The 26,138-nt window shown below is 32.4% G+C and overlaps 4 protein-coding genes across 5 annotated transcripts; 3 read left to right on the top strand and 1 right to left on the bottom strand.

Annotated features, from left to right (window-relative positions):
- Positions 1–6,253: 6,253 nt before the first annotated feature.
- Positions 6,254–10,260, top strand: LOC105802466 (serine/threonine-protein kinase PBL34). 2 transcript variants are annotated; one of them, XM_012634120.2, is made up of 6 exons: positions 6,254–6,817; positions 7,576–7,910; positions 8,002–8,137; positions 8,301–8,440; positions 8,520–8,643; positions 9,167–10,260. In XM_012634120.2, the coding sequence occupies exons 1-6, from the start codon at positions 6,643–6,645 to the stop codon at positions 9,685–9,687; spliced, it is 1,431 nt and encodes a 476-aa protein (XP_012489574.1). In that variant the 5' UTR covers positions 6,254–6,642; the 3' UTR covers positions 9,688–10,260. The 2 variants fall into 2 exon arrangements, with proteins under 2 accessions (XP_012489574.1, XP_012489575.1); XM_012634121.2 differs by having other exon boundaries at positions 6,256–6,817; positions 8,304–8,440.
- Positions 10,261–11,017: 757 nt separating this feature from the next.
- Positions 11,018–12,824, top strand: LOC105802465 (pectate lyase). Its single transcript, XM_012634119.2, has 4 exons — positions 11,018–11,262; positions 11,353–12,046; positions 12,122–12,364; positions 12,453–12,824. Exons 1-4 carry the CDS (start codon positions 11,063–11,065, stop codon positions 12,678–12,680), a joined length of 1,365 nt encoding a protein of 454 aa, XP_012489573.1. The 5' UTR covers positions 11,018–11,062; the 3' UTR covers positions 12,681–12,824.
- An 809-nt stretch (positions 12,825–13,633) lies between these two features.
- On the bottom strand, positions 13,634–19,055 carry LOC105802463 (FACT complex subunit SSRP1). Its single transcript, XM_012634116.2, has 16 exons — positions 18,838–19,055; positions 17,821–18,006; positions 17,533–17,638; positions 16,819–16,955; positions 16,544–16,627; positions 16,362–16,456; positions 16,094–16,202; positions 15,899–15,985; positions 15,726–15,818; positions 15,420–15,617; positions 15,163–15,308; positions 14,936–15,083; positions 14,566–14,664; positions 14,282–14,470; positions 14,045–14,123; positions 13,634–13,971 (listed from the first exon to the last, which is right to left on the bottom strand). The coding sequence occupies exons 1-16, from the start codon at positions 18,889–18,891 to the stop codon at positions 13,838–13,840; spliced, it is 1,944 nt and encodes a 647-aa protein (XP_012489570.1). The 5' UTR covers positions 18,892–19,055; the 3' UTR covers positions 13,634–13,837.
- Positions 19,056–21,103: 2,048 nt separating this feature from the next.
- On the top strand, positions 21,104–24,163 carry LOC105802464 (beta-glucuronosyltransferase GlcAT14B). Its single transcript, XM_012634117.2, has 4 exons — positions 21,104–21,869; positions 22,004–22,079; positions 22,188–22,303; positions 23,318–24,163. The coding sequence occupies exons 1-4, from the start codon at positions 21,278–21,280 to the stop codon at positions 23,833–23,835; spliced, it is 1,302 nt and encodes a 433-aa protein (XP_012489571.1). The 5' UTR covers positions 21,104–21,277; the 3' UTR covers positions 23,836–24,163.
- The last annotated feature ends 1,975 nt before the right edge of the window (positions 24,164–26,138 follow it).

Consider the following 26,138-nt stretch of genomic DNA (forward strand, 5'->3'; position numbering starts at 1 on the left):
TCTTACGCCTTCAATGGAAATAGTGTTGATGGTTTCGTCTTTAGTAAAGCTGTTCATCCATACTAATAAAGCTATCTCCATATGTTAAAAAGCTTTTTTTACTTTCCAATTTTACCAAAAAATATTTTATCCATCCATTTAATTTTTAATTTTGTTAGTCTTTAAATTTATATTATTTATCAAATTATTTTAAAATAGAAAAATTAAATATTTGCTAACCTTATTAACATAATATACACGCAATTACTACATAATTATAATACCAACAATTAATTAATTTTTAAAATTTTAAAATTTCAAAAAAGTTATAACAGTAATCAAGTAAAGAGATATGTAAAGAGAAAATAAATAAAAATTTTGACCAATGACGATTTTTAATTAATTATTTTTAACATAAATTTAACAGTTTAACTAATGTTTAAACTTATAAAGTGCCAATTTTAAAAATATATATTTTGAATACCACTTATGATAAAAAATATTAAAATATTAAAATAAAAAATACATAATTTAAATATCAATTTATAGGTTAAACTTTTTTAAAATAAATTTAATCATTTGAATAATAGTTGGACTAATAAAAATATTGACATATAAAAATAATTGAATTACCATTTGTGAAAGAAAATAAATACCAAAATTAAGACTAGTAGACTACCAAAATAAATAAATAAGAAAACTTCCACATATTATAGAAGTAACATCGACGTGTATAATCGAAACTAATACAATTAAATTATTAATTAAAATTATATAAAAATAACCAGCTATAATTAAAATAGACAATTATTATTAACATAAATAGAATTTTGTATTTAACATGTATATATGATAATATTCAGAAATAGTTATGATAATTTAAATATATAAAACAGTTACTAATATAATATATATATATAGGGTAAATCACCTAATTGATTACCCAACTTTTAGATAAGTTCTATTTTAATCACTTAATTTTAAATTTTAAAATTTTAGTCACCTGCTAAATTTTTAATGGAAAGCTGACGCAGGCCTTTGTTTAGTAGCCAAATAATAAATTTAGCCCTCTTGTGTTTATTTATTTTATCAATTTAATCTTAAATCTAAAAATTTAACAAATTTAATTTTCAATATTTATAAATTTTGTCATTTGATTCTAATCCTTAAAAAGTTGAATAAGTTTTTCCCGAACATTTATAAAATTTGTCGATTTAATAATTTTTTTAATTATTAAAAGATTAAAGTAATGGTGCAAATATTTTAAGTGATTAGTTGCAGCTTCTAAGGGCAATTTGTAAAGGCATAGAGCGGTGACTAGATGTGTGCATGGGTCGGGTCAGGCTCAACTAAAAATTTAGGCTTGTTTGCTAGGCCCGAGCCCAGCCCAAAAAATGGGCCTAAAATTTTGTCCAAGCCCGACCCGAAGAATATATTAAAATCCGAGCCTGACCCAGCCCGCCCATATTAATTTTTATATTATCTTTATATAATTTTAAAAAATACTAAAAACATCAAAATAATTATTTCCCAACAAAATAAAAATAAATTTTAAAAAATATGTATACTTAAATAACACTAAGATAGATGTAACTTAACAAGCAAATGACTTTAAAATAATAGCAAAATTAACAAATGTCTTTAAAATAATAACAAAATTAACAATAAAATAAGTTTTATACAATATCCAAACAATAAAAACAAAATAGTAGCAAAATAGGGAGAAAACCATAAGAATTTTTTTTTTTTATTTTTTAGTAAATTCGGGCCGGACTCAAGTAAAAATACCTTACCCAATGTCCAGCCCTTTTTTAAACAGACATTATTTTTTTATCCGACTCACGAACAGTTCTAGCTGTGACCATAAGTTGCAGCAGCAGATGTTGAATGACCAAAACTTAATATTATCAGCAGGTAACAGCAAATAGCAACAAAATGATTTCAAACAACGGCTGTGGTCGGTGAACGGAGCAGCAGCACGACTATGATTAGTGCAATGAGCAGCCAACTTGAAGAAAATCAGTATTGCAACGGGAGCAATGTTCAAGCGTCCGGTGATGTAATCAATCCCCAAAAATTGGAATAAGAGATTTTTTTTCCATATATATTTTAATTAAATAGATGGGAACCAGGGAGTTAATAAAAATAGTCAGTTAATGAGTAAATGTAAGCCGCTAAAAACTTTTTTTTTATTCCTAATAATAAATTCAATTCTCATAACAATCTTTTTAAATTAAAGTAAATTAATAAATTTTATAAATGTTTAGAGTTAATTTATTGAATTTTTAGGTTATAACTAAATGACAGATTTTATAAATATTGAAGGCTAAAGTTGTTAAATTTTAGATTTAACATCAAGTTGATAAAATGAGTAAACATTAAAGAGTTAAATTTGTTATTAGGCTAATAAATAAAGGCTCGTGTCACTTTTCATTAAGTATCTCAGAGATAACTAAAATTTTAAATGTTAAAATAATAGTGATGAAATTAAAACTTTTAAAGTTTGATGATCAAAATAAAACTATAAAAAAATATAGGATGACCATTGGTATCAGATACTAATTACAACTAAATTACGTTTGCTAATGTTTAGCATGATTTGCTTTTCACTATTTGCCATTTGGCAGATGAGGTTTGAAAAAGTTTACTAATAGACAAACCAATTATGTCTATAATTAAAGCTTTTGCATAACTTATTGTTAATTTGTAGCATATATCATATATCATATTTGTATCTATAAAACTCGACTCATATAAATTAGACCATTAGCCAAACCATTGCCCATTCACAAGTCTAATTTGTAGGCCTCTTTTATTTTATTATTAGTGTTATTATCCAATAATAGTGGCAAAGTGACTGAGATTTTCATGCATGTGATTATGGTAATGGAAGACAGGACAAATCTGCAAAATCATACAGTGGAGTGGATGTAGCCGAGTTTAGCTAAAGTTTTGATTATATTTGTTTTGTTTTACATCATCTTTAAAACCATTTATTTTAAAATGATCTAAGGAACAAAATTACATATAAATTAAATTCATTATTATTGGCTATTTAATGCATAGGTAATATGCTTTTCTTTTTGGTAAATTATAATAAATAAGGTAAAGTTTAAACAATCAACGAACTAACGTAAGTTGAACACAAGTAACACCTGAGACGATAAACAACTTTATCCATCAAACATCACATGAGATTCATAATATGTTTTATTTATTAAAACTTGTAGTAGCAAATATTTCAATTTTCTTAATAAAACTATCGTTAAATTATAGTTTCATGAACCAAGATCAAGTCAAATCGATAAATGATAAATTAATGAAACTATACTAAGAATCGTTCATGAATAAATAAATTTTCGTTCACAAAAGAAGAAGAAGAAGAAGAAGATATGCTTCAAGAAATGTAATTGACTCTGCACAAATTATAGAAATAAAGCATAAAATATTACAATCCGGTCAATTAAATATAATCAAGATTCCTATATCATGGTTTAGATTGTATTTTATTCTTTCTACTATAAAATTAGACAAAATAGTCATTGTATATTTGATTAAAGACCAAAATGGTCATTTAGTTAAAATTTTATCCATTTTACCGTTAAAAGTTGATCATTGTATGTCAATATAAGATACGCATGTCATGGCATGTGTTATTGTTTAATTATTTTATTAATTATGTCAGTTTTAAACAATAAAATATATGAAATTTTTAATAAAAATACTGATATACACTTTAATTTAACACATATAAAATACAATTTAACTCTTAATATATATTAATATACCCGAAACTTTGATGAAAGGTGTGAATCTGGTTGTAGATGCTGCTATACCAACCGCACCTTCGCTAATGGTGGCACACCTATTAGATAATCCTCCTTTTTCAAAATTCAACCATTCCAATCTTACTTATTTTTAAAAAAAATTAGATTTATTCATAATGTGTTGAGATTATCTCAATTTTGATTACCATAGCCAATGTCTCATTTATTAATAATAAACAATAATGTTGTATGTTTTAAAGTAGGAAAAAAATGAGTTTACGAATGGGGGAAAATGGAAAAAATAGTGAGAAGATTAAAAAGGGATATAGCCTTTTTAAGTTGTGATTTGTACTTCCACTAAATAGCGTGTGGGGATGGGGAAGAAATTCAAGCACTGTTTAGTTTGGCATCAAACACACCAAAGAAAGTGATGGTGGTTTTTGTCTTTCCCTGTGTTTCTTTCGTTTACACACAAAAAAAAACTTTTTGATAAAAATTAAATTGTATATTTTTATTATAGTAAAATGTAATTTTATTATTTTAATATTATATATCTTTATAATTTTAAAAATTTAAATTAATTTTGATTATTTTAAATACTAAAGTGTAATTTTATCATTATTAATTTAAAATTTTATAAATTATAAAAAGTATAAATTAAAATTTATTACTACTGAATGTTTACTAAACTCCCTATTGTATGTTTGCTTTTCCTTTTAATATTATGAAAAAAAGGAACATTTCATCACAAATCTTACCTCCATGGAAAAGTTTTTTTTAAAAGTATTATATGTTAAAGAATTAAAATAAAATAAAATGTAAATTTATAGGTAAAAAGAATTTTAAGATCTCTTTAGTATAAATATAAAAATATATATTATTTGATATATTTTTCATTTCTAAATAATTTAATGGCGAATTTGATTAAAATGCTATTTAAAAAAATTGAGTTTTGGGTCAACTTTTGTATATTTAGGAAAATAGATCGATACAAGGTGCACTTCTTAACTTTTGATATATCTTTGAGTCTCAAGTTTGATTTCTATTCTAAACACATTTATATTTTTTTATTTCATGTTGTTTTAATTTTTTAATTAATACTTTAATTAATCAATATATTTTTTGAATTTTTATTTTTAATTCATCTTTTAACTAATAACTCTTTTATTTATAAAATCAAACAATTATTGTAAATTATATAATAAAATGTATATTTGTGATAAAATTGATATTTGCCATTATGTTAAATATATTTTATTTTTAAAAATGTCAACTAATTTTTTGATAATTTTTCTTTATATATAACATTTATATGTCAAATATTTGTTTTCTCTACTTATATTGTGGGTATGGTGATTCCTAATATTATAAAATCAAATAATTATTTCAAATATCATTGTTTTTCCATCTACATTGGGTATGATATTTCAACTATTTTTATATGTGAAATATTTCAATTAATTATTTCAAATACACATACAAAAATATATAATACTAAAATTTACTGCACTCATGATATGAATTGAGAAATAAATATTATACATATAAAATTATATTTACTAAAAATAATGATATTTGGAAATAATTATTTAATTTTATAAATAAAAGAGTTATTAATTAAAAAAACTTGAAACAACATAAAATAAAAAATACAAATGTGTTTAGAAGAGGAAGCAAGCCGAGACTTAATGATAAAATTACTATTAATTAACCAACTAACTAGAGGAAATAATATGTTAAAATAATAATTAAAAATAAAAGTAATGAGTAGTAATTGATTCTAAGTAAAAGTATATGGAGACCTTTGTATTAATATTCAAATTACATTGTCTTATTTATTAAAAATGTAAATTAGTCCCTACACGTTAGATTAAAGAGAAATTTAGTTCTTTTGTTAAAAATTACATTCACTTCTTCGTTAAAAATAATCTTTGTATGTCACTAAGAGGTATCGTAACACGTCATATATCACTATCTGATTATTCATTGGTCACTCTAGTTTTTAACCATGTAAACAGATAAATTTTTAATAGAAAAATTGATTTACTTTTGATCTAATATATATAAAGATTAACTTTCTATTTTTAAATAAAAAGAATAAAATGTATTTTAATTGATAATATGAAAATCTCAATTATACTTTTACCTAAGGGAAATGTTTTGTCTCTAGAAGATCTTCTATTTCTATCTCCATTAATTATTTTAATATAATGAAAAAATTCAATATTATTTAAATATATACGTATTTATCTTTAATTATAACCAAATAAAAACCAGCAAGAAGCAAACGTGGTACGGTTTCAATGGAACTTGATGTATCTTTATCTTTACAAGATATGTAAAATAATCTAAAGCCCAGCAAGACAAAACATTAAACAAAACAAAATCTTTTAAGTATATCCACTTCCATGTTCCTTTTCTAACACATGATTATGTTATATATTTGGTTTGGAAATTGGAATATGCTAAGGTTAATGTTGTTAGTTAACAGCAAGAAAATGATTTATATTTCCTTTTCTTCGCACTTGTATATTTCTCTCTCTCTCTCCTGCCCAAGCTGCCCCTTTTATCTGTTTCAAACTGCCCAAACTGCCCTTTGTTGAACACTTTCCCTCTTTCTCAAGCAGAGAGCCCCCTCCTTTGTCTTTCTCTTTCTCAAAACCTTCCTTTTGACTAAATTTCATAATTTGGGTCTTGGTGATTGATTACCACCACCATAAGATCTAATTTTTTTTTGGGGGGGTTATTTTTTGTGAATTTGATTACCTGAAATCACTTTCTTTGAGGTGTTTTGGGATGGGTTCTGTGTTTTCCTTTTATGTTGTGTGATTAAAAATGTTGGGGTTGTTGAAAGCATGTTTCTTTTTTGAGGAAATATAGATCAGTTATAGAAAGGATGGGTTTTGGTCATCAATCTAGGGAAGTAGTGGAGGAAAATTCATCAAGGAAGAAGAAAGATGGAGGGGAAGAAGAAACAGGATGTTGGGTTAAATTAAGGTTTATGGGAAGTTGCATGTCTTCAAGATCAAGAGTTGATAACTCTGTGAGTGGAAGAACAGGCACTCATTATGGTAACGTTCTCTTCCCTTCTCCTTTATTTTATCCTTGTTAATCTTCAAATTTCTTTATATATATATATATATTGCCCCAATGGATTGAGGTAGAGGATGTGATCATTTGTTGAGAATATTTAGGAGAAATTTAGTATAGAGAATTTTAAGATTATAGCCAAGTACTTTGGGTGAGAATCAATTACCAAAAGGATTTTGTATTTCTTTTATCATCTTAATTAAAATAAATAAATTTAGTGATATATGTTTTAATGCTTATGAGGGTTTAAAAATGTTTAGAAAGTATGGTTTTCTAACATGTTATGTTGGGGTGTATTTACTATGTTTTCGCATGGTAATGGATGAATGGTTTTTTTAATCCATCATTACCAAATGGTAAGGATCTGCTGAATGATGTTAACTAGTTGAAAGAAACTACTTTTCTTCCTCTTATCATTTTTGCAAAGGCGTATAATAAGAAGCCTTAGATACAATTCTTGAAACATTTAGATTTTTTTTATTTAAAAATTATTTTTGGAAAATGTTTAACGCATTTTCTTTAGCCGAAAAACAGCTTGGTCGATAACAAATGCGACTCCCTGCATCAAAGCAAAAGATTGGATATCTAGCATATAGAAGTTAAAGTCGAGTGAAAAGGATAGATCCTTTAAGGGACACTAGAAATGCATATCTAAATAAAATAGCATATGATGGTTGCTATTTTTGATGATTGTTTCATAACAGTTAAGCTTACTGCCTTGGTCTTTGTACAAATTCAGCGGAAAGTGTACCTACAAAAGAGAGCAGCGGAGATCAACCAGTTGTTCTAGTGTCTTCTACGACCACAAGCAATGGTGAAAGTGCTTCATCCACACCAAAATTCAGTGAGGAACTGAGAGTTGCTTCACAGCTTCGGAAGTTCACATTTATTGACCTTAAATTAGCGACAAGAAATTTCAGACCCGAAAGTCTTCTCGGTGAGGGTGGGTTTGGTTGTGTCTTCAAAGGTTGGATTGAAGAGAACGGAACTGCTCCCGTAAAACCTGGTACTGGGCTTACGGTAGCTGTCAAAACCCTAAACATTGATGGACTTCAGGGTCACAAAGAATGGCTGGTTTGACATCTGAATCTATGTTGTTGTCTTTCTCTGAATAGTGTTCCTTTTTATAATCTTTTGTATTAAATTATGTTTTGCCTCATGTCAGGCTGAAGTGGATTATCTCGGTAACCTCCTCCATCCTAATTTGGTTAAATTGGTTGGTTACTGTATTGAAGATGATCACAGATTACTGGTATATGAGTTTATGCCACGAGGAAGTTTGGAGAACCACCTCTTCAGAAGTACGTATTCGCCTTTTGTTTCACAATACCTTTAGCACGGATTATAGTAGGGATGAAATATCAGATACTATGGTTTATTAGGATTGTTTTGTGCCTTATGCATTTGCAAGTACATGGTTGACCGATGTTTAATTTTCTCTGGTAATAACCACTTTTTGCGCAGAAGGGTCCCTGCCACTTCCTTGGTCTATTAGAATGAAAATTGCACTTGGTGCTGCGAAGGGTCTAGCCTTTCTTCATGAAGAAGCAGAAAGACCTGTGATATATCGTGATTTTAAAACGTCTAATATCTTGTTAGATGCGGTATGTAGCTGAGACAGAAAAATACTAAGTTCCCTCCCTAATTTTATTTTTCTTCTTATAAAATGGTTACCAATATCAGGATTACAATGCCAAGCTCTCTGATTTCGGACTGGCGAAAGATGGTCCAGAAGGAGATGAAACTCATGTGTCTACTCGAGTTATGGGAACATATGGCTACGCTGCACCAGAATATGTAATGACTGGTATGTGGTAAAATTCCTGCTTTCTTTCTGAAATTGGTTTCCCTTGTCTCCAGCTTTCTTTGGTATGTGTTTGTATTAATCAAACTGCATATCAATTTTATCAAGAATTTGTTTTTTCTGCTAAGATTGTATTTTATTATTTGGTTTTCATTTTATAACATTTAGGGTGTGCGTGGTTGAGAAGAAAAATGAGAGGAAAGAAAATAGTAAGGATGACCGTTGTCCATCCAAATGCATAAAAACCAATCCTTCCAAATTGGAAAGATGAGAAAATGAGTGAGATGTGTATGTTAGTTCAACATTTTACAAATGTTTTGTTTTATTTCCTTCCATTTTTCAACTCTACCCAGCAATTGACGGAAAAAAAATTATATATATATTTTCTATTTTTCCATCTTTCCTACCAAGCACACCTATGGAAAGAAAAATTATCTTATCCATCCTTCCAATTTTTTTTTTTTCACTCTACCAAGCAAAGCCTATAGACCTTTGGTTACATAAATCTAATACAGTTATTAATTAGGACATTTGACATCAAAGAGTGACGTGTATAGCTTTGGAGTAGTTTTACTTGAGATGTTGACTGGCCGGAGGTCCATGGACAAAAACCGACCAAATGGGGAACACAATCTTGTGGAATGGGCGAGACCGCATCTGGGAGACAAGAGAAGGTTCTTCCGGATTTTAGATCCTCGTCTTGAAGGGCATTTTTCTATCAAAGGTGCATTGAAAGCAGTCCAGCTGGCTGCCCAATGTCTTAGCCGAGATCCCAAAGCCAGACCTCGGATGAGTGAAGTTGTTGAAACTCTAAAGCCCCTTCCAAACCTTAATGATATGGCCAGCTCCTCCTATTACTTCCAAACTATGCAATCCGATCGATCTAGGTCCTCCAACATAACTGCCAAAAATGGCATAAGAGTGCAGGCAGGATTCGTAACGAGGAACGGACAACCTATGAGGAGTTTATCCAGTTTGAATGGTCCTCAGGCTTCTCCATTTCACCAACATCCTCCGTCACCAAAGCCTAAAGCAAAAGAACCATAGGTTCAAGCTTCTTTATGTTGATATTTAGAATTTGGTCGTGTCCATATCCGCATCTTTAGACTGCATAATCAACTCCAAATAGAGAGTGCCTCTTCGACAATGATTGTTTTATTATATATCACTGTTGCACTGTAGCAGTAGAACTGAACAAGCCATAATGGTGAGTTCATTGGGCTGAAGGAGGCCAGTCTCATTTATTTTGTCATTCCTTCATTACTATCTTGTACCTTTCTCGGGCACATTCGGGGATATTTGTGTTACACCGGGGTAATGAACTGTATTCTTGTTGGCATGCCGATGAGGGCGAGGATGAAAGGCACAGTTGGTTGGCCGGTGAAAGAGGAAAGGAGTCCCCCTCACATTTACCCTCCTTTATTGTTGTACAAAATGATCCCTTTTTATTTTTGTTCTTTGGTTATTGTGGTTGTTGTATGTATACAAGAGGCCGGAATCCGGAGGATTGCAGATGCCGTGATTCAAACTCGGTCACTTCTTAGAATTGATTGTATGAACAAATTGGGTGGAGGCGAGTCCTTTTTACATGACAAAACTCATTGGCTGCTGTTGTTGCAACTCTTATTCTCCATTATCAGACTATAGGCTTTATTGGTTCTACTAATACTCGTACAATCCTGTTTGAGTGTACATATATAAATGTCTAACACGTAGTCTCTACAGCAATTAACATAATTTCACACTAACGAGTGCACCATAAAGGTTTTGCCGACCAAAACAACAACTAAAATCAGCATTTAGGTTCTCGTAAAGAAATAAAACATATATTCTTTTATGGATCCAAAAAACCCCAAAGCAAGAGTTAAGAACATTACATAAACTCCCCCCAAAAAAGTTTAATACAAATTTACTTCATTTTAGAGTATGGTAATCTGATTAATAATATGGCGAGTTTAATTTTTAATATAAATATTAAAGTAAGATGAAATTGAAAGTATAACCACATATAATAACAGTTTATGGTGGGATTTAAAGTTCCACAGAATCAAGTAATGTTAAGTTGGGGCTCAAACGCATGGCATTATCTCCTGTAAAGTGTTGTAGATAGAGAACCCATATCTCCTATCCTTATTGAAAAAGAAATTGAAAAGGTGGATGCGTACCAATTTTGAGCGTTTTGTGGAGGATGTGTGGTTTGGAATATATTGGGAGGAAAATGCAGGGTTGCCCATTCTCTACGCGCTAATTTTAGAAATCTACAGTTAACATAGAAGCTTTAATTAAACCCAGGAATGGAAGGTGTTGAATTTCCACATACATTTCTAAATAACCAAAAGGGCTTGGCCAACCTTCAAAAGTTGCCAACCTTCAAAATTTCCAACACAACACAAAACAAAACAAAGATTAGAGAGAAACAAAAATGAAAATAACAAAGGCCCAACTGGTTTTCCTGTTTTCATTTGCCACACTAATTCCGACACTCTGGGGTGGTGGTGGCAATATTGCTGATTTTGATGACGTCTGGAAGCGACGTGCCGATCAGGCATGGAAGAACACTCTGGCAGCTTACGAACCAAGCCCAGAAAATGTCACCACTAAATTCAATGAGAATGTTCACAAGTAATTCTTATTTATATAAACTTTTTTAATCTTGATATGTGGGTCATATATGTTATAATTAAATCGTATGTGATGGACAACTTGGTTCAGGGCTCTTGTTGCAAATAAAAGTAACAAAACCAAGGATTTGGAGGGTGGTGATGATAGGAGGAACTTGAGGGGCAAACACAAAAAGTACACGGGTCCATGCATGGCCACCAACCCCATCGATAGGTGCTGGCGATGCAGACCTGACTGGGCCGAGAACCGTAAGAGGCTGACGCAATGCGTGATTGGTTTTGGCCACCGAACCGAAGGAGGAGAGAAAGGGAAATACTATGAGGTGACTGATAATTCCGATGATGACCCGGTCAATCCTAAACCCGGAACTTTACGTTTTGCCGTCATCCAGAAAAGGCCATTGTGGATCATTTTCGCTCATGACATGCACATCAAATTATCACGTGAGCTCATTGTCCAAAGCAAGAAGACGATCGACGGTCGTGGAGCCAACGTTCATATCGCGCATGGAGCTGGCATCACACTTCAATTCGTGGACGATGTCATCATCCATAGCATTCATATCCATCACATTGGTCCAAGCAAGGCTGGCCTAATCAGGGACTCAGTGGATCATATAGGTTTGAGGACAACGGGTGATGGAGATGGCATTAACATCTTCGGATCCACAAACATTTGGCTCGATCACCTTTCCATGTCGGAGGGTCAAGATGGACTCATTGATGCTATCCAAGGTTCCACTGCCATCACAATCTCAAACTGCCATTTCACCCACCATAACGATGTAAATACATATATTTTCTTCTTCTTTTACCTCGCAGTATTTCTCAACAACAAATGATAATGGATTGATGTTCAGGTGATACTACTGGGTGCAAGTGACACCTACGAAAGAGATAAACTAATGCAAGTCACAGTTGCATTCAACCATTTTGGGAAAGAACTGATACAAAGAATGCCGAGATGCAGGTGGGGATTCTTTCATGTTGTTAACAATGATTACACACATTGGAAAATGTATGCAATTGGGGGTAGCATGCATCCCACCATTATCAGCCAAGGTAATAGGTTCATTGCTCCAGACGATCCCAAAGCCAAAGAGGTGTATATACTGAACCCGCAACATGATAATATGAATCCCAGTTTAGTATAGTTAAGCAATAATCCAATTCCATATAATGTACGTGCAGATAACGAACAGGAACTATGCACCCCAGTCGGAATGGAGCAAGTGGGTATGGAGATCGGAAGGAGATTTGTTGTTGAACGGAGCCCGTTTTACAAAATCGGGGCCGGATAAATCTCCCCATTTTGACTTCACCAAGATGCAGATGATCAAAGCCAAGCCAGCAACATTTGTGAGAAGACTCACCCGTTTTGCTGGGGCTCTTGACTGCGAAAAGGGGAACAAGTGTTAGATTTCTAACAATGGAGTCTATACATTTCTTATTTCAATTTTTAATATGAAGATGATGGAGAATAGAAAATCTCTTATTTGTAAATATAGATGATGACAGACTGACTACCCGCCGGGTTTGGTTGCGGGTGTACAGTTTTTTAAGATTTACTGCAATTTTTATTTCTTGCTTTCATTTTAGACTTTTGCTAGTAATTTTTTTCAAAAAAAAAATAAAATTTTTATTGTCAAGAATAATCTATGCATGCGTTCTTGCATTTAAAATTTAGATAGAAAAATAGCAACCGTCTTCCTTGTCCGAAATCTTGGCATTAAATTTGGGTATAGATCGTATTTAGTTAGTCATGAAATCAAAATAAATTTATGTGAGCAAACTCAGATAGTAACAGAAGATAAGTTCCAAACCGTAGAATTAAAAAATAAAAATTAAAGTAACTATGAATTAGTTTGAGTAGGCTGAAGCTTTATTTTCTACCAAAATTCTTGATTAAGCATTTTTCACATCCTCTAATTAAAATACCGGAAGGCATCTTGGAGCACAAGTAATTCCAACACCCCATAATTTTCCTCTATTGATCGCTCAAGCCATACACTACTTGAGCCTATCATTTTGTAAAGAAAACATTAGCAAACTTAAATAATAAGATAAAGGTTTCAAGTCATCATAACATTAACTGACATATATTTCAATTTGATAATTTATTTTAAGTTTTTATTAAACATAATAAAAGAAAATTATTCCCTGATCTATATCATGCATTGGACATCATGTTCAATATTGTGCCTACTTTTTTTCTCTCAACTCTGAAAATATAAAATATCAATTTAGCTTTACTGTTTTAGCATCTAGGTATTAAATTCAAATCTCCAATTACCAAGCTTGAAATACGTCATTGTGAGGCACCGTTGAAAAGCCATTTCTTCATATTTTGTTCACTTCTATGTCAGTTCGGATGCCAAATGGAACTTGTTTCATTTCGTCAAAAGATATTAAAATCAAATTCAAATATTAAAATGCAGATCCACCATAATTACACTGTTAATCTTTTCATGAAACTAAATTTACTTATTTTTCAAATATAAGTCGCAACCAACACTAAATTTTCGAGTGAGATGGGCAATCGTAGTAAGTAGCATGTTTGAAGTCAAGTCAGTCAGTCAGTCGGATTCATTTCCAGAATCAATGTTCATAGGTTGAGGATTGTTATTATTGCCTTTCATCTCATTCTTCTCATCATCGTATCGCTTTTTATCAACTCTAGCCTTTACTTCATATGGTTCCTTCTCCTCCTCTGCACCCACACACATGTTATCTCACTTACCTTCCTTCTTATAAACCAAATTAAATCCAAACCAATTACTTACTTGGCAACTTTCTCCACCTATCTCCAAGTATTTTGGACACCTCTGTAAATGGTATTCCCGGGTGACTTTTCTTCACATTCTGTAAAACATCATCTCAGTCACTCAATTTATTAATAACAATAATAATAATAATAATAATAATAAACAATAAATGGAAGGAAAAAAAGAAGCTAATTTCGGTTCATTGGCTGCCCTATTTCTTCACTATAAATGTGTGTGTATGTATACAAGACACACCTCCCTTTCCGCCTGTGAAAAATAGAAGAAGCCGGTCATTGCCCTCTTTGGTGCATTAGGATCCTTCTTTTTCCTTTTCTTCTTCTTTCCATCATCTTGTCCATCTCTACCTTTCTTCTTACTTTCTTTAGAAGAAGAGGCAGCTGCAGCAACAGCAGCTTCCTTCCTTTGATCCTTTTTCGCAGGTTTCTGTAATTGGCAATTCAATGTGAGATACCAAATTATACTTTGTTGACAATTTCCATTTACAAGAATAAACTATGTGAAGGAACAAAATGACTTACCTCTTTCTCATTTCCACTTTCACTAGCATCAGATTCTTCCTCCCCAGAATCATCAGTTGGAGAACCTCCGTCGTCCTTGTCAATAACAAAGTCCTCATCCTGCATTTACAACTTCATCAATAGGGATAGCCAGAAGCTAATAGCTCAGACGTCAATATCTAGAATGGTTGCTACTCAATCTTACATGCATCCCCAAGGACAGAACATGATATCTTTCCTATAACTACTACTAAAACCAATGTGTTTAGAGGTCACTCGATGACCAAGTGAAAATCGTAATCAATGCATATTTCAAAAACATAGAACCATGTGCCTATTAAAGACCTAAATAAATAAATTCAGATGATTGATGGGGAAAAGAAACAAATACCTCCTCATCACTTTCATCCACACCAGCTTCATTCTTAATGCGTTCAAGATGTGGATCAACTGCATCATCATCATCGTTTTGAAGAATCTCAGCCACACCATCTGCGGTTCGTACATCTCCAAGGTTCATAATCTTCAAACCCTTCGAACTGCATGGTAAAAGAGCAGTTAATGAATTGCCAAAAGGACCAAAATTACTAACTCAATGGAAGAACCTATTAACCTAACCTGATGAAGTCAAACAAATTGTGATATTCATTTCTCTGAATATTCCGAAATAAATGTTCCTGCTCAGTTTTCAATCTTATAAGAAGATCAAAGTAATGCATATTTGAGCCACCAGCAGCATGCCTCTCAAATTCAACATAGTCAATCTGGCATTTTGAGCAGAAAGGGAACGATAACCAAACATGTCAGTTAAAATGGGCACCTGTCATTTGCATCTAGAACAACAGATCAATCAAGATGCAAATTAGACTTTATACCTCTTCATGAAGAATAAGTGTAGGAGGTTTGGGTAGAAAAAAGAAACTCTTTTCAAGTGGATAGAGGACTCCATCTTCAGCTTTCAATGAAGACTTAACAGCATAACCATCTTGACAGCTACGGAATTTTCCTGGTTTGGTAACTTTGGCACCAGATAAACCACGCATTATTGTGGTAAAGACTTCATGAATAAGTCCCTGTTTTACCAAGCATAATAATATACGTAAATTTGAAAGCCAAGCTTGTAAATCAAGGGCACTCAGCACTTTGAAAGGGCTTATATTATGAAAAAAAACAAATATCACCTTGTAAGATGGTTCCAGCCTGTCTTTGTACTTGGTATTCAAAAGATCCTCATTTATGGACAAGGTGCTTTCAACAACATAATCAGTTTCAAACTGCAAAAAGATGAAGGAGAAGATAAGTCAAAACATTCATGGTATATCCAGTGAACACAAATCTAAACAACTAGCAATACCTGCAAGACAATATGTGGGTACAAAGTTTGCCCTTTACGGATAGGCGGATCCAGTGTAACAACAACAAAAGTATGAGGCTGGTTGAACTGCCAAACAAACAGAGTATAGAAAAGTATGTTAAAGAGGTTGTAAACATATTTTGCCTCTCTTATACCAATGAACATTACTATCTTATATCAGTGAAAGAATTGAACCTTCGGAAGCAAAAAAAGACGCACAACACTGCTATATTGAATTTTGAAATCATTAGCCTGTCCTTGGAGTCGCAAGAATGACAGATGAAGTTCAACACTATACCGACCCCTGTATGAAGAGCATACTAAGTCATACATTTAAAGGAAGAAAACAAGATTGTATAAACCAACAAAGGAACAAACCAAAAATCAAATATACACAAATGACACATTGGTTCTGATTAGGTAATTTTTCATCCCAATGTCAATGTGCTTGGGAAAGACCTACCTTGGTGTGAGGATTGCAATGCCCTCAAAAGTGACAACAGCTTCCTCAACTCCAGTACCAACATCAGCCACTGACATGATTTTTTCACGGAAAACCTAGAAGTTAATGGTACATAGCATCACCAAAGCAATCATTAGTTGTAAATTCACATTTTCCTAATAAAGAAGTGACAACAGACTTACCTGAGCAGGAGGATGATTTTCATCACCAACAAATTGGGTGTTGGCGTTGGGTATGTGGAAACTTATCTCCATAAGCGAATCTTTCTGTCATCAAATAAAACTACTTTAGTAAAAAAAAAATCAAATGTGTGCCTTGCTCCTGGTCAAATTTGTTGTAGGTAAAACATTTTCTTTATCAGTAAAGGTTATGTGTAAATAAGGTGTTTTACAAGCATTAGGAAGGAGTGAGACTTCTTTCAACATTAATAAAATCAGAAGAGCAGTGAGAAACACACCTCATTAGCTCCAGTTGTATCATCCACATGGAACTCCAAGATGACATCGTTTTTCCCTTGAAGCTGAGTTTGTGATACATCAGCTAATGACACTTCAAAAGCTTGCTTTGAACCAGTCACAAAGGTAAGCATATTCCCTGCAAATACAAATAAAGGCTTTTAAAACTACAAGAATATGTTGTTTGTGGAATAGCAAAAACCAGGTGAACGCCAGAATCTGAAACCTACCCAAAAGGGAAAAATATCAACCATCCAACGACCAAGATAAATGATAAAACCTAGGGATCTCAATTAAAAGGTGGATTGAAAGTAGCAAACTCAAGAAAAGTTAATGAGGAAAAAAATAAACTGGCATCCACTAATGGAAAAACAGTAGTGACAGAAAACTATATAAATTTGAAAAGAACAAATCGCCAAAATTTGATTTCAAGTGCTCAATACCTCACTAGATCATCGATTATATCCTAAGAATGGACTCCTGAAGCAAAGAAGGCTGCAAACCCTAAGTTGATGGAAAATTGTTTAAAAAACTAAGAAAAATGTTTTAAATGACAAACATCCACAAGAATATAATAACAAGTGCGCAAGATTAACCAGATGTAGGACGCAAAAAACACAACATTTGAAAGAACATTATGTAACCTGCTTCTATGGCTACAAACAGAAACCAATATATGTTTAAAAGCAGAAGGAAAAATATGAGATTTCACCAACCATTTAAATCGACTTCTCCCCAGTTATGACCACTGACAGAAAGCTGTTTCTCTTCTGGTGTTATTCCACAATTATTCTGAAAAAAATTGGTCAAACTGGCAACATCCTGCACAGAGAAATTAACAGCAGAAAAAAACAATCATGTATTGATAGCATCCTCATCCAAGGAAACAAATACAAACCTTCTATTATTTCCCATTTACCATTGTTAAATGAGTGCTACTGGCAACCATTAAGCATGCAGAATGAGAAAATAATTTGCTTATTGAGAGAAAGTTGAATACTAACCTGGTCACGGAATCCAGCGAACTTGTAGTACAACCCATCTTTGATTCTAACACCAAGTTGATTTGTCCTAGGGACCTTCATCCATGTAACCCCTAAGATATCGGATTTGTCAACTTCTACTGCTTTACCGCCTCCTTGTTTCTTCCATAGAATACCTCCTGAATAAATTTTAAGCTGTCCAGGATTCTGCATGAACATGAAGTGGAGAGCATGTAAGATTCCAATTTTTTTGTTTTTTTCCAGGTTTAGTGAAAAGGGAAAAACAAAACTTGAATGAATACCAACATGACCAGAACCACAAGACTTCAGAAGTTTATACTTTTATAAAAAATCCTAAAGAAATCTGGGTTCTCTCGATAGTCTCTCTATAACAAGTGTTAAGGTTTCAGTCCTACTTTAATGAGTTGAATTACCATTCACAATAGGTAATAATCAGCATAAAACAGATTAAGTAGTAAAGAAAAAGACCGAATATAGGTTCTACAAAATTTAGTAGGGTTCTAGATTAGTAATCAGAGAAAAATAAGAGAACAAAGAACCCACATTTTATTTTATCAACTAACAAAGCCTTAACCTAAAATCATAAAATTTTCACCATAAACGATGCATTCTTCAAACCCTCAATGAATCCGTGTTTTAAACGAATCAATCACACACACAAAAAAGCCACAGTCTATTTCATTCCATCAAACATAAGCATCTATGAAACATATCGAAAAAAAACAGAAATGAAGTATAAAATGTTAGGAATAAAATAAAATAAAGAATCAGGTTCCTCGAGGAAAAAAAGAGAGGAAGAAACCCCAGGCAATAAACTAATAAAAACTGCAAGAACCAATTGAGTTTCCTCCCACAATTAACCTAAACATAGAGAAGTCATGTGAAGAGAAGTAGTAATAAAGAAAACTAGGGTTTAAAGCTGATTTCAAATGAGAAAGCGAAATCGAAAAGACAAAAAACAACAGATGAAACTACAAAATAATCGATTAAAAAAAGTTCCATCGAAAGAGGGCTGACCGTGCCGCCTCGACCGCCAAGGGAGATGTTGTTGAAGAGATGACCGTCCGTCATGCCGGTCAATGCGAGTCCGAGAGGAAACCAAAGAGTCCCAAAGAACGTGAGACAGTGAGCAAGTGAAGAGATTAGAGAGAAATAAGAACCCGAGTCTGAAAAGGCAAAGTCGAGGTTTCTCAATTTATAGGCGGTAAGGGTTGCGTACTGCGCACCAATGCCGTTATGGCGCGAAAACAGGAAGAGAAAGGGGGGAATCTGGTACGTTTATTAGAAGCGTTGTTGGAATGAGAGGATCAATTATATTCGGCCACGTAGTCATTGGATCTTTTTCTTCTTTTACTTTCGTGATTGGATTGGGCTCATTGCTTTTTTAACTGATTCCGGGCCGTTACAAGTTCTCTTTTGGGCCATATAAGCCATGTCGTTTTCATTGATTTTCTTTTTTAAAATTAATTATTTAATACATTAATCCGTATATATTGGGGTTATAGTTAATTCAATATATTGAGTAAAAAAGAATAGATTATTAAAAAAAATTCTATAAAAAAATTCAAATTTAATTGTGAAATATTTTATAACAGTGGAATCAAGGTTGATAAAATGGTTTAAATTAATAACATGACGTTTTGAACGAGGTACAAGAAATTTTGTCTTAATATTCATTAATTACTTACTTCTTTTAGGATTTCTAGATTCCTTCGAAATATATCAAACAAAAATAAATAAAATTTAACAATTCTTTTCATATAAAATTTGAATTTTCTTTATCTAAGTTAATGCTTAATTTTTTTCAATTTAAGTTAATATTTGAATTTGATAATTGTTTTTGAGGTTGAATTTTTTATTTAACTTTTCTTTAAGGAAATATTGAAAAGAAAATACAAATCTTATGAGATGGAGAGATTACGAGGATGAAATTTATTATGAATAGTTTTAGTTATTATTTTACTGTTTTGGCACAACCCCTCCAACATCAAGATAACCTAATCCTCATTCATTTGTCGTTTACGCTTAAAATTAGTGTATTGCTACTCATCGGACGAAAACTAAACACTTGAAAAAGTAGAAAATAAAGCCCAACTTATGCATAAAACTTAGATAACAGCCGGCCAATTTGGTTTGTCGGTTAACTGATTTGAAAATGAATGAGAGATATCCAACGGTAGGATTGTTGTAAAAGGTGACACTAGAAAATTTCAAAGGAGATCATAATAAAATTATATATTTTTATAATAGTAAAATTTTATTATTTTAATGGTTTATATATTTAAAATTTTTAAAGGATAAAATCTTTTTTTTTCTAATTTTTGAGAGGGACGAAATATAAATTTATTATATATTAAAATTATAAAAAGATTAAAGGTGAAAATTTTCATTTTAAAGAGGCCGAGCAGTTGGATTTTTACCGTCAATTTTCAATCCAAATCCAAATCAAATAGGTTGAAAGACATTTATGTATGTATGTAATAATTAAAAGTACTGTCATATTGATAATTGTATTAATAATGTATAAAATTTGATTCAATTTTAATATTTTGTATGTAGGATTTCATTAAAGATAAAGATTTGGATTTAATTTGAAATTTCCGTAACTTAATTCTTTAAAGTAAATAAAAGAAAGTGTGAGAGACATGAACTAAATTCTGCTTTTATTTATTTATTGGTGTGTCCCAGTTCTGATACTTATACAACAGGTGTGTAGGATTAAAATTTGTGGTTGAGTGGTAGGTAATATGGCACCTTGGTTAGTGTCTACTTTCTAGCATTTTAGTTGGGCATAAAGAAAACCAAACATAGTGTGTGCCTTACTATTGAATCAACTGCTCACAACATTTATAGGGTATGCATATATTTGGATTCTCAACCTATTTAACCAAATTATAATGGATGAAACCAAGGAATTGGTGATTAAAATCCATGTGTGTATTTTTTTACAACTTTAATAAATTCACCTACTCTTCTTTCTCTTCACGTAATAAATGTGACGCAATCTAACATTAATGAAAATACTAATGTTATTCACTTAAAAATCCTTGAAGCTAGCTCTTGGAAATAACTACAAACCAAACCCAAAAAGAATCTACACATTGTTTTTACCACTTTTGGTACAACTGATTCGAATAATTTAAGAATTTAGCATTTACAAGAAAATATTCTAATTCTAATGAAAAGAAATTTATTAGCTGAGCATAATCAGATTTTATTTAGAAAGAAGTACAGATATTCTAAAATGAATGGAAGGTTTAACGCCTAATTAAACTGTCTGAAATTCCCCTGTTTCACGGCGATAAACTTCCCTTTTCTGTATCTAACACACGAGGGAAATAAGGCCTCTCTTTAATTTCACTCTCGAAGCAGCAAATTTAACTCTCGCAGTTAGATTAAGATCGCATCACCTCTCATTTTCTTTCCTTCCATCCAAACAAGTGAAACCCAGGAAGAAATGAAGAAATTGAGAACCTATTACACGCAGTTCCGTCACAACAGTAACCAAGCAATGGAGCGTAAATGGATCTTGCCATTAGCTCTTGGCTCCATTGTTTCATTATTTCTACTCTTTTTAACAACATTAACCTCTTTTGATGGCTCCCCATTTCTTTTCTTCTACCATCCCTCCGCCGTACTCGGCGGTTCCTCCCCTTTCGTGGAGAGCCAACTGAAACCCATCCCTGTCTCCACTCTCCCTCCACCTCCTCGCTTCGCTTACCTCATTTCAGGCTCCGCCGGTGATGGCCTGATGTTGAGAAGGACCCTCTTGGCCCTTTACCATCCTTTGAATCAATATGTAGTTCATCTTGACCGGGAAGCTAGCTCTGAAGAGAGGCTCGATCTGCAGAAGTTTGTGAAAGATCATCAAGTGTTTAACAAATTCGGGAATGTTAGGATGATCGTGAAAGCTAATTTGGTTACCTATAGAGGTCCTACCATGGTTGCTAATACGCTTCATGCTGCTGCAATTTTGTTGAAAGAAGGTGGAGACTGGGATTGGTTTATTAATCTTAGTGCTTCTGATTATCCCCTTGTTACTCAAGATGGTGAGTTTGGATATTCCAATAAATTTATCTTCGATTATGGTTATGAGAAAAACTCCTTTTTCCCATTTCAACAAAAGTTTCCTTTTTTTTGTAATTTGTTGACATTTAGCTTTGGGATTTTGATTACTTTTCAGATCTGTTACATACATTTTCATACTTGCCAAGGGATCTGAATTTCATTGATCATACAAGCAATATTGGGTGGAAAGAGTGAGTACATCTTTCAAAGCATTCAAATTTCAAATTTCCTCCGAGTTTCTACTTTTGGGTAATATTGTACTCCTGGAAACAGAGTGATTCTTGGTGTTGCAATGGCAGGTTTCATAGAGCTAAGCCAATTATTATAGATCCAGGGTTGTACAGTTTGAAAAAAGCTGATGTGTTTTGGGTTACTCAAAGGAGAAGCGTGCCTACTGCATTCAAACTCTTTACAGGCAAAAGATGCTGAAACCTTCTGCTAATTTCTTTGAAAGTTGTGTTAGTTACTATATTTAGATGTGTTTACTTATTGGTTATTGAATGATCTCTCATAGATTTGTTTAAATGATCTGTTTTAGATGATGTTTCACTGAATAGATTTGTTGACATTTTAGAATAGTGGAATCTAGTGTTCACTTCGGATTCTTTATTAAGCATATTAGTGGTCACAGTTCAAGACTTTACACATCTGATTATTGATAGTTTCTTGATCTGGGTTTCAAAGACCAACAGTTTTAACTCGGCTAAGATTTTAAATGAGGTCACTTTGGTGGGCTATGGAGAATAAATGACTTACCTTGTCGTGTTTTCTTCTTCTTTCCAATTGTTCGAAAGCAGCTTATTGATGCGATTTTTTTCTTCTTAATACTTCTTAACACAAGAATTTGGAGTTTCCGCTCCAAAGGAAGTGGATAGGTATGTAGAGTTGTAAATAACATGTCCCAAATGCTTCACTCGATTAATGCTGCTAGTTTGCAGCGTCATACTAATGCACACAAAGAATGCTTTGTTTCCGGCATAAAGGACTGCTAGTTAGAAGGCCGAAAGACCTTGGTGGGACACTAAATTGTTTTTACTTGTATCTTTCCTTTGTTTGCTAATAGCGATGAAACATGAGTTTCTTTACTGTAACCCTGTTAGATTATGTGGTGAAGTCCATGGTTATCATCAGTTCCCTATAAAACACACAGGATAGAAACTGAAAGTCTTTTAGGAGAAAGATGCATCATGGACTTTTTGCATATTCGTTTTAAAATAGAAAGATAGTTTTATGTGTATTAGTCATCACCGATCTTCCCGTGTTTGGAATTGGCTGTCGTGTCATGTATGTTCATTAGCATTTTTGCAGAATTTCCTCTATTATCTCGTGAACTACCTTGTTGCCATAATCTCTATTAGACAACCATAATGTTCACCATTATATCTGCATTAGGTGGCATCTCTGACAAGCATCTCTTTTTCTGTAATAGGTTCTGCTTGGATGGCACTTTCTCGATCTTTTATCGATTACTGCATTTGGGGATGGGACAACCTACCTCGAACAGTCCTCATGTACTACGCTAACTTTTTATCTTCTCCAGAAGGTTACTTCCACACCGTGATTTGTAATGCTCAAGAATTCCGTAACACTACCGTGAACAGTGACCTCCATTTCATATCATGGGATAACCCTCCTAAGCAACATCCTCATTACCTCAGGCTGAATGACATGCAACGGATGATCAACAGCAATGCTCCTTTCGCAAGAAAGTTCCCTCGGGATGATCCTGCAGCGCTAGACAAAATCGACTCTGACCTCTTGTCTCGCGGTCCAGACATGTTCACTCCCGGTGGTTGGTGTGTAGGAAGTGGGAAAAATGGGAGTGATCCTTGTTCCTTTATTGGTAATACAACCGTCATCAAGCCTGGCCCTGGAGCAACAAGGTTGGAAACTTTGATTAGCTCTCTTCTATCCGACAACAATTTCCGACCACGACAATGCAAATAATAATACCATCGGAAACTTGGTTAGGGGGCATTCAAACCAATTAGTGTTCGGTTATACATATATCAGAAGACAAGGACAATGATGAAGATGAAGACGAAGACTTGGTCTTCACTCTTCATACGATGCATCCATATCCATTATTCAGTATTACTTCTGGCAAGAGGCGGGAAGCTTGGATTCATTGATGGATATCAATTAATAGAGTTATGATCGCAGATGGTTCACTGATAGATAATATATATATATATATATTATATTTGTAGTGTTATGTAACCATCACAAATTGAAGCCAATTTTTAACAATAGAATTTATTTGCCTTGCAGTCTACATGGTTTTCTTTCTTCACTTATCTGTACTCTTATATTTTCATATAAAAATAAAGTAATTCAAATTTATCTTTAAATATTGAAATATTCTTATTTTAATCACGTACGCCTAAACATGATAATTTTAGCTAAAATCAAAATTTTATTATTAAACTATCGTACGTTTCTAACCTTTTGGATTACAAGTGTAGGGTAAAGATGGGACTTAAGTTCTTATTTTAAAACCATGAAATTTCTTTACGTAACTAAACTAAGGTGTTGTTTACAAAGTAAAAGAAATGATTTAAATGTTAGAATATGTGTGCAGGAGAAACATGAAAATGGATTATGTAACCTTGTCCATTACCATTCACAATAATCAGGCTTACTGGCTTGGCTTTGACGCACAATCACGTGAATCAAATTGAAAAAGCAGGTGCCGTGATCACATTCTTTATCTCTCGGCTCTGCAAAATTCATGGCTTGATTAGGGACTAATGTGGTTAGTCTCGTGCCTGAATTTTGGTATTATTAACTTTAACTGAAACATCACTTTTGAGTTCCGAGTCAAATGATGCTTATCTTTTCAACTTTTTCTGAAAACAACTAACTAAAAATATAGTCATCCAAATGATTTTTAATACTACTTGTTAAACATATATATGGCCACCCTACTATTTATACGTATACTGTATTAAAATAAACTCTCAAACTTTACCAAAACTCTTTAAACCTTTTGCACCTAATTAGACCTTGAATTAACAAAACTGACTAAATAGGCCCTTTGACTTGTATTGATAGTTAGGATTTAACAACAACATTGACGTGGATATTAATAGATGTTGCTTCAGCACCGATTTGCTAACGTGGTAGTGTCATGTATTTGTCGAGTGCTAGCATGGTAATGCAATGTAAGCAAAAAAATGAAAAAACAATCAAATTATTTACAAAATAAGTACACAATAAATCTAGGCAAATAATTGTCCACGTTCATTTAAACATGAACAATTATTTGTCTAAATTCATTCTAAAAATAAAAAGAAAGCATAAAAGTTTATAAAAAAACTCATTAAAATTTATGAAAAATTGTTAGAAATTAATTAATTAAAAATATAAAATTTTATAAAATTCTTATGTTGTTTTATAAAAATAAAGAGTTTTGACAATTTCATAATTGAGTTAGGATTTAATTAATGGATGATACTAACTCAGTCAAAACCTTGACGCCTCATGTTCTCATCATGTGTAAGCGTTATCTAAAATTATTTTGATTTTGATAATTTATTTTATAGCTAAATAAATTCTTAATCTATTTTTTACCCTGAATCTTTCTATTTTTACACATGGGATAATTTTATTTATAGCAAAGATTTATCTAATAAACTTTTTAGTCTCTCAAAATTAAAAGGAAAAAAATAAAGTCGAAGTGGGATAAATGCAATGCAATACATACATACATACATAATCCCCTCTTAAATGCAATGCAACGCAATACATATAGTTTCCCACGTCCCAGTAACTAAATAAAGTCGAAGCCGGAAAAAATAGCTTTGAAGATCAATGAAAAGTAGCCAAAAGTTGATTCCTTTTTAAAAAATAGTTTAAAAGGATTTTAATTTCATACTTTGAGTGAAACTACACCCATGGTCACTTTTGTTTACCTTAGGTTACATTTCAGTCACTTATATTTGAAATGTTACATTTTAGTCACTTATGTTATCGTGTTGTAACATTTTAGTCACTGAGCCGTTAATTGTCGTTAATGGTGTAATGGTAATCGACGTGGCACGTTAAATCATCATTTCAAACAAAAACTTTAGGTTAAATTATACAATTGGTCCCCATAATTTTTCGTTTTGAGCAATTTAATTCTTTTATGTTCTTTTAACTTTCTTTCTTTTTTTTCTTTTTTTTTTTCCATTCTCTTCTACTTCTCCCTCTGTTTTTCTATCTTCTTTATTTCTTTTAACATACCAGGAAGTCGAATTGGTAGTGAA

The sequence above is a fragment of the Gossypium raimondii genome, chromosome 11 (assembly GCF_025698545.1).
Source record: "Gossypium raimondii isolate GPD5lz chromosome 11, ASM2569854v1, whole genome shotgun sequence".
Classification (NCBI taxonomy): domain Eukaryota; kingdom Viridiplantae; phylum Streptophyta; class Magnoliopsida; order Malvales; family Malvaceae; genus Gossypium; species Gossypium raimondii.